This window comes from Pavona decussata, unplaced genomic scaffold, assembly GCF_977016875.1.
Source record: "Pavona decussata unplaced genomic scaffold, jaPavDecu1.1 SCAFFOLD_127, whole genome shotgun sequence".
Taxonomy (NCBI): Eukaryota; Metazoa; Cnidaria; class Anthozoa; order Scleractinia; family Agariciidae; genus Pavona; species Pavona decussata.
In genome coordinates this window covers 625,001-636,556 of record NW_028145541.1, presented here as the reverse complement: position 1 = coordinate 636,556, position 11,556 = coordinate 625,001, and the positions used below count along the sequence as shown (strand labels likewise).

The 11,556-nt window shown below is 37.1% G+C and overlaps 1 protein-coding gene across 1 annotated transcript; it reads left to right on the top strand.

Annotated features, from left to right (window-relative positions):
- The first annotated feature begins 244 nt into the window (after positions 1-244).
- LOC146469058 (uncharacterized) lies at positions 245-8,676 on the top strand. Its single transcript, XM_085123689.1, has 8 exons — positions 245-679; positions 2,396-2,509; positions 3,356-3,472; positions 3,862-3,978; positions 4,388-4,504; positions 6,654-6,770; positions 7,175-7,291; positions 8,387-8,676. Exons 1-8 carry the CDS (start codon positions 394-396, stop codon positions 8,674-8,676), a joined length of 1,275 nt encoding a protein of 424 aa, XP_084979815.1. The 5' UTR covers positions 245-393.
- Positions 8,677-11,556: the final 2,880 nt, after the last annotated feature.

Sequence of the window (11,556 nt, the reverse complement as noted above, 5' to 3'; positions counted from 1 at the left end):
GTAAGAGGAAAATGCTCTGAGACAAGGCTAATTTGAAACCCGAGAACTTACATGTAATCAATAAGTTTGTAACAGTTTAACGTATATGCAAGCAGGGCAAGGCTCAAACCTGCAAGAAAGCACAGGACAGTTTTATTAATTAAAACGGAAACTTGACTGATCGATGGATCATCAATCAAAACACTCAATTGTTATTATAACCTTGCAGTTTCTAATTGCTTGTCTGGGCTGAATTTAATATAGTTCATGTAAATTATCACATTCAATTCCAGAACTTAAACACTTGTTTTTCTGCTAGGAGTGGCCAGCGTAGATGACATCGTACAGCCAGTGGAGCCTGGCACAAATTGGTTATTTTGTTCACCTTTCTACAGCGCTGTCAAATATGGCAAGATGTCATTGATTACAGAGGTGGGGTGGAAGAAACTGAAAACAGATGGCAGCTGGGATTGGCTTGGAGGAATAGACAGAACTGATAGCAAGTCTCACTGGGAACTCAAGATACCAGAAGGTCATGGTTCAAGGTACACAACGACTACAAATGGATTTCTAGGAATTAAAAATGTGACAAAAGAAGACCACAACACTGAGTACAGATGCAGTATTGTGGGGTACTTTGACCACTACAGAGAGGAATTTCACATTAAATTAGATTTCAGGGAGCCTGAAGTGAAAGAAGGTAAAAATATAACTTATCTTTTTGTTACTCTTGTTAGGAGGGTAAATTATTTTCTTTTAACAAGTAATGGGAAAATTGTTTCTGAATGCTCCCATACAAGTATTTTTATTTCCTTCCTTGCATTTCCAATTACAGTCGAACCTGTATTAAGCGGCACCGTATTAAGCGGTCACCCTCTATTAAGTGGTCAGTTGTCAAAGTCCCGAAAATTACTTCCCTTAATTACTGTAATCCTGACCTGTATTAAACGGTCACCTCTATTAAGCGGTCGCGGTCACCCAAAACTAAGTCCCAACGAGCTGATTTCTAAATGTCTTGACCTGTTTTAAACGGTCACTTTGTAACAGGAAACCACTTAAATATGGTAAAAAATAGCGCGCCAGGCAATTGAGTTTCTAATAAGCTGCACAATCGTGGCATTAATGTTTTACTAGTCTGTTTCAATACCATGCTCTCCTTTGTCATACCATTTTAACGCCGAACTTTCTTAACCAAGTAAGTGATGTATTCTGTACAACCTGTATTAAGTGGTCAACCTGTATTAAGCGGTCACTTAGCCATTCCCCGAGGGTGACCGCTTAATACAGGTTCGACTGTATTATGAAAATATATTATTTTTGTCTGTTAAAGAAACATGTCATTTATTGATGTACCCACTTTGAGACATGTACACTTATAACTTTGAGCATCCTATAAAATGTTGTGCATAGTTTTGCTGAATCAATCAACAACAAAAAAATTAGTTACAATTTATAGTGAGTCAGTCAATCAATCACTCAAACTTAATTAATTCATTCAGGCTATCATAAAGTACACCTCTACCCACCAAGCTTAAACATAGAACAGGGTTTGTTACATCAAGTGCAACATGTAATACCAAATTAGAACTAATCTGGAGCATTTACAGTACATTTTATGGCCAAATTCCCACTTAGAGGAAGGTTTTTCCAACAAACCCTTCATTTAAAACCATATGCAACATTTACAGAAGTAATCTCATTTCTGTATCGAGACTATTTACTGTGCCTTAGTTACAGCAAGATTTTCAAGATTGTATGCTTCTAAATTGTCACCAAATGCCCTCCACCTTGCTTTGCATTATTTTTTCTTAACACCAATCTGTTAGATTAGAACTTTGGCAGGCCAGTACTGCAAACAGTTGTATCTCACAAACTCTACTGCCAAATACCTTACATAGTTCACAATCAATATTAAAGAAAGGAATTAATTAAGAATGTCATTAAAATATGTATTCTATAAGATAAACCAATTTAAAAAAGTCACCAATGGAAAAGACCAATATTTTCAGCTATGGCTTGTTAAGGGAAGGTTCATGTATCATACATAGCATGCAGCTGAGTCTAAGAATCTTTGAAATCCTGTTTAGCCTTTGTGTGACAAAATTGTTATCAATAATCCTGATTCCTGTCTTGTTGTGGCTAAAATTTAATTCTTAAATCAACTGAACCAACAGTCAATCAATCAACCAACAAATTGTTTCACTCATCAGAAACAAGCAACATCTTTGACGAGTTACATGTATTTACAATGAGAAAAACAGTAAGCAATTTAATGAATATTCAGTTTTATGAATACCTGATTGGCAACATTCATGTCTCCATGAGAACTGCTGCTGCAATGTACTGGTATTCAGTTGAACTCCCTTAAAATTCCCCCTGAGTTTTTCTTTGTTTCTTTCTGTGTTTCTGGTAGCAGTTGACAATGATTGTGTTGATCACCCCTGTAACAATGGAGGAACCTGCATTTATAAAGTGAATGATTACACATGTAATTGTGTCAATGGCTATGCTGGAAAGAACTGCAGTATTGGTAAGAATGGTGTGTCTGTCTCAGAAGTTATATAATAAATAAATAATCCCCCAAAACATTCCATTTCTTGTTTCAAAGGCAGCAATTTTATCACTGTTTCAGTGCTAATTCTTAAAGATTGACACTTAAATTCGGCATTGAATTTGAAGATAAGAATGCGAACTACAGTACAAAGATCACAGGGAAGTTAATGCAACAAGATGTTTTATATTTATTTTCAAGTTTGCAAACTTTACTTTCTGAATGCCTTGATGCTCGATGAATGGAACCTCGATTTAACAAAGTCGCGGGGGACTGGCCAAATTTGTTTGTTAAATCGACATAATGAACTTGAGGGGAAACGACCAAAATGGTTTTTATATCGAGGTCATAGTTAATGATTGATTTGTAACACAGGTGACGTCTGTCACGGAATTCAATGCTGATGTTGAAATATTATAGTGCCAATGTCTATGAGATATAATAAGCTGTTGACTAAAAGGTTTGCTGTCTCTTTACCGTATTAAGGATAAAAAGGATTTGTTGACTGTTGATCTGTTCAGTGTTAATCTTCTGTCGCGTGTTGACATTGTAATTCGTTATATTGCGGTAGATTTTACATTTGGGCTTCCGGATTATGTTCGTTATATCGAAGAATTTGTTATACATGTATTGAGGCTCGTTATATGGAGGTTCTATTCCATACATTTTACTGTAACTTTGGCCGGGACATAGAGTAATTTGTTGGTTATATTGAGGACTTCGTTAAATAGAGGTTCGTTAAATCAAGGTTCAACTGTGCCATTAAAAGAAATACTAACTCTTCTTAAAATTATATTAAGTATACGTATTTTTCATTCGTCTCAGATATTGATGATTGTGCTGATCAATCCAGATGTCTCAATGGAGGAACATGCATTGATGGCGTAAATAATTACACTTGTGTTTGTGCTGATGGTTACACTGGGAAGAACTGTGGTACTGGTAAGGGAATTATATATTATTTCAGCTAATTATAGTAATATTTCTCCTGAGGGCATTAACTAGTGAATAGTCTGCAATATTACAAAAACATTTATCTTAAAGTGATGATAGTTGCTATAGTAAGCTACAATTTCATCATTGCTAATTGGCTTCAACTTGCTTGTTTACTGGCTCTGAGTAACTTCCGCAGTCAGCGTGTCTTGGTGGCTGAATGGTACCAGCTCAATTAATAATGCCATACATGTTCATGTACAAGTAGAAACAGCTACACTGTACAATTTATCATTAAAGAAAATCCCAGAAATTTACCTACAGTACCATAAAAAAAAAATACTTACTCTTCTCAAAATTATTCCATATTAATTATTTATATTTTTCATTCCTCTCAGATATTGATGATTGTGCTGATCAATCCAGGTGTCTCAATGGAGGAACATGCATTGATAGTGTAAATAATTACACTTGTGTTTGCGCTGATGGTTACACTGGGAAGAACTGTGGTACTGGTAAGGGAATTATATATTATAATTTATTTCAGCTAATTATTGTTATGTAATAATTCTCCTGAGCCTGGCATTAACTAGTGAATAGTCTGCAATATTACAAAAACATTTATCTTAAAGTGATGATAGTTGTTATTGCAAGCTGCAATTTCATCATTACTAATTGGCTTCAACTTGCTTGTTTACTGGCACTGAGTACAGTGTACCTTCCGCAGTCAGCGTTTCTTGGTGGCTGAATGGTACCAGCTCAATTAATAATGCCATACATGTTCATGTATAAGTAGAAACAGCTACACTGTACAATTTATCATTAAAGAAAATCCCAGAAATATACCTACAGTACCATAAAAAAAATACTTACTCTTCTCAAAATTATTTCATATTAATTATTTATATTTTTCATTCCTCTCAGATATTGATGATTGTGCTGATCAATCCAGGTGTCTCAATGGAGGAACATGCATTGATAGTGTAAATAATTACACTTGTGTTTGTGCTGATGGTTACACTGGGAAGAACTGTGGTACTGGTAAGGGAATTATATATTATTTCAGCTAATTATAGTTATGTAATAATTCTCCTGAGCCTGGCATTAACTAGTGAATAGTCTGCAATATTACAAAAACATTTATCTTAAAGTGATGATAGTTGTTATTGTAAGCTGCAATTTCATCATTGCTAATTGGCTTCAACTTGCTTGTTTACTGGCACTGAGTACAGTGTACCTTCCGCAGTCAGCGCGTCTTGGTGGCTGAATGGTGCCAGCTCAATTAATAATGCCATACATGTTCATGTACAAGTAGAAACAGCTACACTGTACAATTTATCATTAAAGAAAATCCCAGAAATATACAGTACCGCCTGGAACTATTGACCCATCGGGACTAGGGCATACCTCGTCTTTGCCGCGGGTAGTGGCCGCGCGTCCACCTAGGTGAAAACACGGTCGTTCCGCAGTGAAGACGAGGTGCAGTGTGCCGCGGTAAATTTGCCGCGGGCGAAAAGACGAGGCGTGCCGCGGGAAAGAACAATGAGGACTGGTTGCATTTCTAAAATAAGCGTTAGCGTGAGCGTAAGTGAAGACATTTATACTGCAAGTGTTCGAGGTGCGAAGAATCGGTGCTTAACCGAAGGAGTAATTTGAAGTCAAAATGGCGTTGGGTAGTTCGCGTAATAATTTAAATATTGAAATCCTAAATCTTTGCCTCGGCAAATGTTTGTATTCCGTCTCTTCAGAGATAATAAAAGTAACTAACAATCCAACCCTTGAAAGAAGCTTGTTACATGTATCTCCGAGGGTATGTTAAATACGCAGCGAAATACGTGTACGTTGATTTACCTACTTTTCAAAACACTCAGTGTAAGTTTACGAAAGAGAGTTCGCTGAATTGTCATAAAAAAATCCCTTTTCTAAAATTTAGTTTTCTTAATTTGTTCATTTCGATACAAGCGACGGGGCAAACGTCTTGTAAATTAACCGTAATTTGCATAGGAGCAAGTTTGACGTTTGTTTTGCACTCGTGGGAACCGCTGCTTCTGATTCGTCAGCTTTTTTTGTACGTGTCCGACCAAACAGCTGCTAAAAATATCTCCTGAATTGTAGGGCAAGCTTTTGTTCTAAAAAATCGGATATTGAGAGGGAATATTATCTTGTTGCAGTGCCAAGTTTATTTTAAAAGAAAGAGGTTTTAAATAGACTGTAGACACAAGCGACAAAATTTGCGAAGTCAACACAAGGGTTTCAAGTTACAATAACATCGTCACGCGCGAACATATGTTTTATAATCCGTAAATTTCGTGGGTCAGTTTTTTTTCTTTTGCTTCTCTTAACTTAAAATTGAAATAACTTGGCAAAAAATACAAAGTAAACAGCGGACTAACATTCTGGAACACTGCCGTGTTGCATCAAACAGCTTGTCACGTCAGGAGTCCGATTGACAATGACCGACAATGTGTTGGAATTGCAATTATTATTCGGGCGCTGAGCGGCACAAAACATGCCGAAATATTATTTGTTTTCTATTTATAAATGATTTTAAAAGGTCCGGCAAACGGAACTCCATAGACTGTGTCGGAAATTCAAGTTTGCTTGTTTTTTCTTGAGCAAATCTGCACGCTTCGAAGCTTCGGTAGTGAATATTGCGCATTGTCCACAAGAAGTCTCCAAATATTTTGGGTATACCGAGTTTTGAGATATTAAATCAGAATCTTCCTCAAAGGATTTTTCAAATGTGGTCGGATACTCGAAAACGGATTCTCATTTTCTTCAAATGGTTCAAGCCTTCAAGGGCCGAGAATCGTATGTGTATCGCACATGATCGTCATCCCTAATTAACGTTCTTCGGTGCGATTTTGTCATTAGAAGCTGACGAACCAAAACACAAAGCAAAGGAGACAAAAGCGTATTCAAACTCTACCGCGTCTTATCTTTACCGAGGTTTTACCTAGGTGAACTTTCCCGCGGCAACTTTGGAGCCATACCGCAACCGAACCGAGGAAAAAAAACGTCCTACTGCGGGAATACCGAGGGAAACCCGCGAGTAGGTCCCGCGGCAACGACGCGGCAAATGGGTCTATAGTTCTAGGCGGTACTGTACCTACAATACCATAAAAAAAAATACTCACTCTTCTCAAAATTATTTCATATTAATTATTTCTATAATTTTCATTCCTCTCAGATATTGATGATTGTGCTGATCAATCCAGGTGTCTCAATGGAGGAACATGCATTGATAGTGTAAATAATTACACTTGTGTTTGTGCTGATGGTTACACTGGGAAGAACTGTGGTACTGGTAAGGGAATTATATATTATTTCAGCTAATTATAGTTATGTAATTATTCTCCTGAGCCTGGCATTAACTAGTGAATAGTCTGCAATATTACAAAAACATTTATCTTAAAGTGATGATAGTTGTTATTGTAAGCTGCAATTTCATCATTGCTAATTGGCTTCAACTTGCTTGTTTACTGGCACTGAGTACAGTGTACCTTCCGCAGTCAGCGTTTCTTGGTGGCTGAATGGTACCAGCTCAATTAATAATGCCATACATGTTCATGTATAAGTAGAAACAGCTACACTGTACAATTAATCATTAAAGAAAATCCCAGAAATATACCTACAGTACCATAAAAAAAATACTCACTCTTCTCAAAATTATTTCATATTAATTATTTCTATATTTTTCATTCCTCTCAGATATTGATGATTGTGCTGATCAATCCAGGTGTCTCAATGGAGGAACATGCATTGATAGTGTAAATAATTACATTTGTGTTTGTGCTGATGGTTACACTGGGAAGAACTGTAGTATTGGTAAGGGAATTATAATTATATTATTTCACCTAATTATATCAATATTGCTCCTTGGGGAATTAACTAGTGAATGGTCTGTGACTCTCGGTACCAAAAAGCAGGTAACAAAATTTAAGAACTTACCGAACAGATGTCGGGAAACAGCTAGAGAGTGCGGGAGACACAAAGCCAAAGGTCACCTAGGAAAGGAAGCACCCTTATCCATGCAAGGCAGCAGACACAGTGGCTCCATAGATTGCGTAATGGACTCCAGATTAGGCAGTCTGGGATGCGGTCACTGTGCCGAATACTTTATTCCCATAGAGCCAATCTCGACCCAGGAGTCCGTGTAGGTACCAGAGAACTGAAAGGACAACCCGAGAAAAGCTAAAAGGTTATCCAAGTTGGATTAGCATCCCAGCCACGGGGTGGGGGAGTAGCAATCTTTCCAACCATGTTGTACCACAGGAACCAGAACCAAGCACTGAGACTACATGTAAAGAGCTGCTTGGCTGCTCCAGTCCATCGAAATCCATGCAAGGCAGTTGGGGAACTGAAATAGAATTATCTCGCAGTGTTCCTCCTCACCCAAGAATTTTAAATGGAAACCTGAAGGCTGCCTAAGCATACAGGAGCCTGCAAACCATGACCGAAACAATGCAAGGTTTTGCTATTGCTGTTGCCAGATAATGCTACAGGCTGGTCAAAGCCTCAGAAGGCGGCCTGGCCCCAGTTGTTCAACGAGCAGTTAATTTTATCCACTGGATAGTTTATACAGATACTACAGTCGACTTCCGATTACTCGAACCCTCGCTAACTCAAACCTCTTGCTAACTCAAACCAATTTTCCTTTCCCTTCAGGTCATCTTCTATATAATTTCACCCTTGATTACTCGAACTACCAATAACTCGAACCTTTTTTAATTTCCCTTGAAGGTTTGAGTTATGATTTATTGGGAGTTAACTGTACATCTTCATATACTTTTTTATGTTTGTTTTGCTTTGTTTTGTTCACAGTATGAGCTGAAATAATATCTGGCTTTTCTTTTTCTAGATTGAGAGAGGTAAAGGATTACAAATAACAGTTTGTTTAACATTGATTTTTTTACCTTCCAGGCAAATCCAATGTACACTGTGATTGCACAACAAAGATGATTGTTACTTCTGTCGTGACGTCTGTAGTGGTCGTGACAGTCATAGTGATTTTACTGATATTCTATCCACGTCTTCGCTCGTGTTTTGGAAGTCAAGGGAACTATGTTTTTACCCGTGAAAATCCGGCCTTTGACGGGACTATGGCTCATGATGCTGCTAGTTGCAAAAGTGAAGCTGCGGGGAAAAGCGGTGGCCTGGCGCACGCTACTGGTGTACACTACCAAAAATCGAGCTTCATTTTACTTTTGTGAAATAATTTGAACTCGGATCAAATTGAAAATTGGCATAGACTTCAGGTTTCTAGACTGCTTCCGGTTGGAGGAATGTGTTTTCATTGAAAGGTTTTGCGAAAAGAGAAAATAACGTCACAATGGTGAAAAATACGACTATTTTGAAGGCCACGCGTAACATTTGCAGTCTGAGCGGCACATTCTTTAATTTCTCCGCTTCAAGCCATAGAAAACAAATCTGCTTTCTCCCTAAGTGAAAACAACTTATGAGTTTTCATTATCTCCAAAACTGTGTCTAAGAATGAAAAAATAAGTAAGTTATAGTAACAAACAGTAAGGGAACTGATTATTTACCTTCATCGTGAGCGACGAGGTCAACTTTTTTCAGACCGTCTTTGCTGAATTTTTAGTCCTTACTTAGATCCAAATAAAAGACATTCCAAATGCTCATAAGTTGAGCTTCCATTCTAGGGTATTGTTTTTTAATTTGGAGAACTTGTCCTTAAATTGCAATATAGTTTTCAAGATCAGACTGTGATTTTTGAGACCGAAAATACAGTTCGGCGTGCCTTAGCGCGAATTACGAAATCCTGAATGTGCCACAGCACAAAGAGGTGTGCATAACCTGTGCATAAGTTGTGCCTAAAGTGTGCGTAAAGTTGTGCCAAACTGTGCGCTGGGTGTGCCAAAACTGTGCCTAAGTTGTGCCAAAGTTGAGCTTACGAGTTTCGCCTTGTGGTCGACCTTTTGCTGCTTTCGTGAAGTGTGTTCGTGTTGATTCATTCTACGATGCTACCTTTGTTAAAAGACTGATGAGGCATTTTCAAAAACCTTTTAATCCTCTTATCTTCGCAAGAATAAGCGAGGAGAACCTTGCAAAAAGACAATCAAAATAGTGTACTGTCGCTTGAGGAGCCGAAAAATGAAACCGCAACGCACGCGGGGCGGCCCGCAATAATTTGTTTTAGCTTTACCGTTCAAGACAACATTTAAATCACACGAAAGAAAACATTTGGTGAGTATAAAATTTTAGTTCAGTATAGGTAATTTCAATTTTCAAGCGTAAAAGTTGACAATCCTTTCCGCGGTTCAGGAAGACGCATTAATTAACTAGTCTTTTTTACAAGTGTCCGATTACATGAAACGCGATTTGTCCTGTGAATAAACAAATTACAAGATATTTATACCGCTCGGGTTCATAGTGTTAAACTTCTTAAATTAGCTGTGTTTCGGACTCTAACAAAAATGTAAAATGCTTTTACCGATGGAAAAACACAAATCCGATCGAGTTCCAAATCGCTGTTTCATCAAATTAAATTATCTATTCAAAACAAAATGTGCTGTTCATTTCATTGTACATGTACAAGTTGTACTTGTGGCAACAAACTCATGCTGAATTAAGAACTCTTCCACTTTCCGTTATTTTAGGGTTAATTGTAAACTATAACTAAATCCCTGCAACTGTCAGAAAAATCGAGAGCTGAATTTTTTTGCTTTCACTAAATTTATTGCTAGGTACCGAAAATGTAAACAATTGATAAACCGCAAGCGTTTTTATTTTCCGTAAAATTTTACATAGTGTTAAATATAATGTTTCAAGTTCCATTATACACAAACCAAAAAAAAAAAAAAATCCAATTCTTGTTTGCTTTTCTCGCTTCCATTTTTTTCTTCCCTTTTCACGGTGCCGAAAAAATGTTAGCGGCAAATGAAACGCGTCGGTCACAGACCAGTTCTTTATTACTGAAAAATGTGCACAAAATGTGCCTAAACTGTGCCAAAACTGTGCCTAACCTGTGCCTAAACTGTGCCTAAGCTTTCCGAAAACTGTGCCACAACTGTGCCTAGAATGTGCCTAAACTGTGCATCAAAATGCGCTTACGCACCAAAATCTTGCATGCGCCAACGCACCAATTTCGTGCGTACGCATCATGTTACGCTCGTGTACACCAGTAGCGTGCGCAAGGCCCGGTCCTGTTCGTTTTCGTATTTTTAAGGATAGTGACAACGGCATAGAGCTGTAGAGCTATAGTTGCAGCCTACTGCTATTTTGGCATCTATGCTACTGCTTTTTGTGACAATACTTTTTATTGGTATTTTTGTTTATACTTTTGTATATTTACATTTAGGTTAATGCATGACAAACTTTATTTATCCCACCTACATGACCGATGGAGCAGGGGAATTTCTTGACTTATGTAAAGTGTACCCTTTTACCAATGGTCATGATTAATAAAAAAAGTTGTGCATGCACAACTTTTTTTGCAATTTAATAAAAGTTCAAATGTTCACTTTGGATATTTTAGACGTATTTAAATTCTATGAACGAACTTTTTCATAAAGAGAAGTGAGGTTTCCTGCTCGAAAATGTACAAATTGTTTGTACTTGCTTGTATCCAGCCGCAACAATGACCTCTCTTTATTTTATGAACTTGGTGCTGTAAAACAATATTTGTAAGTATAAAGATGCATCTCTTTTTAATGATGTGATAATTTTCGATAATTATAGCTTCTCAAAGAGGACAGTTATAATATTTGTTGTTACAACGTAATGTTTCATAGAATGTGATAAGTAAGGAAACAGATAAAAAATAATTTACAGCATAAAAATGCATACCATTTTTAACATGACACAATAATTTTCGATAATTCTTGTCTCTCAAAGAGGACAAATAATATTTGTTACAACTTAATGTTTCAATGAATGTCATGAATAAGGAAACATATTTTAATTGGTATAATAACTATACTTTAGTAGCGTTGTTGTGTAGGTGATCTTTTAATGCTTTTACTGTTTTTAAGTTAAAAAATGTTGGTTATAATAAATACTCTGCTTAGTAGAGATAAAGCGCTGTCGTTTGCTGTGATTCTCACGTGTATGGGGGGTTGGTGGCCCATGCT

Bases quoted from the DNA above. Each gene is read 5' to 3' on its own strand.
- LOC146469058 (XM_085123689.1), top strand. From the start codon at position 394: ATGTCATTGATTACAGAGGTGGGGTGGAAGAAACTGAAAACAGATGGC. The intron at 2,510-3,355 runs GTAAGAATGGTG...CATTCGTCTCAG, and splicing joins TGGAAAGAACTGCAGTATTG to ATATTGATGATTGTGCTGAT. The intron at 3,979-4,387 runs GTAAGGGAATTA...CATTCCTCTCAG, and splicing joins TGGGAAGAACTGTGGTACTG to ATATTGATGATTGTGCTGAT.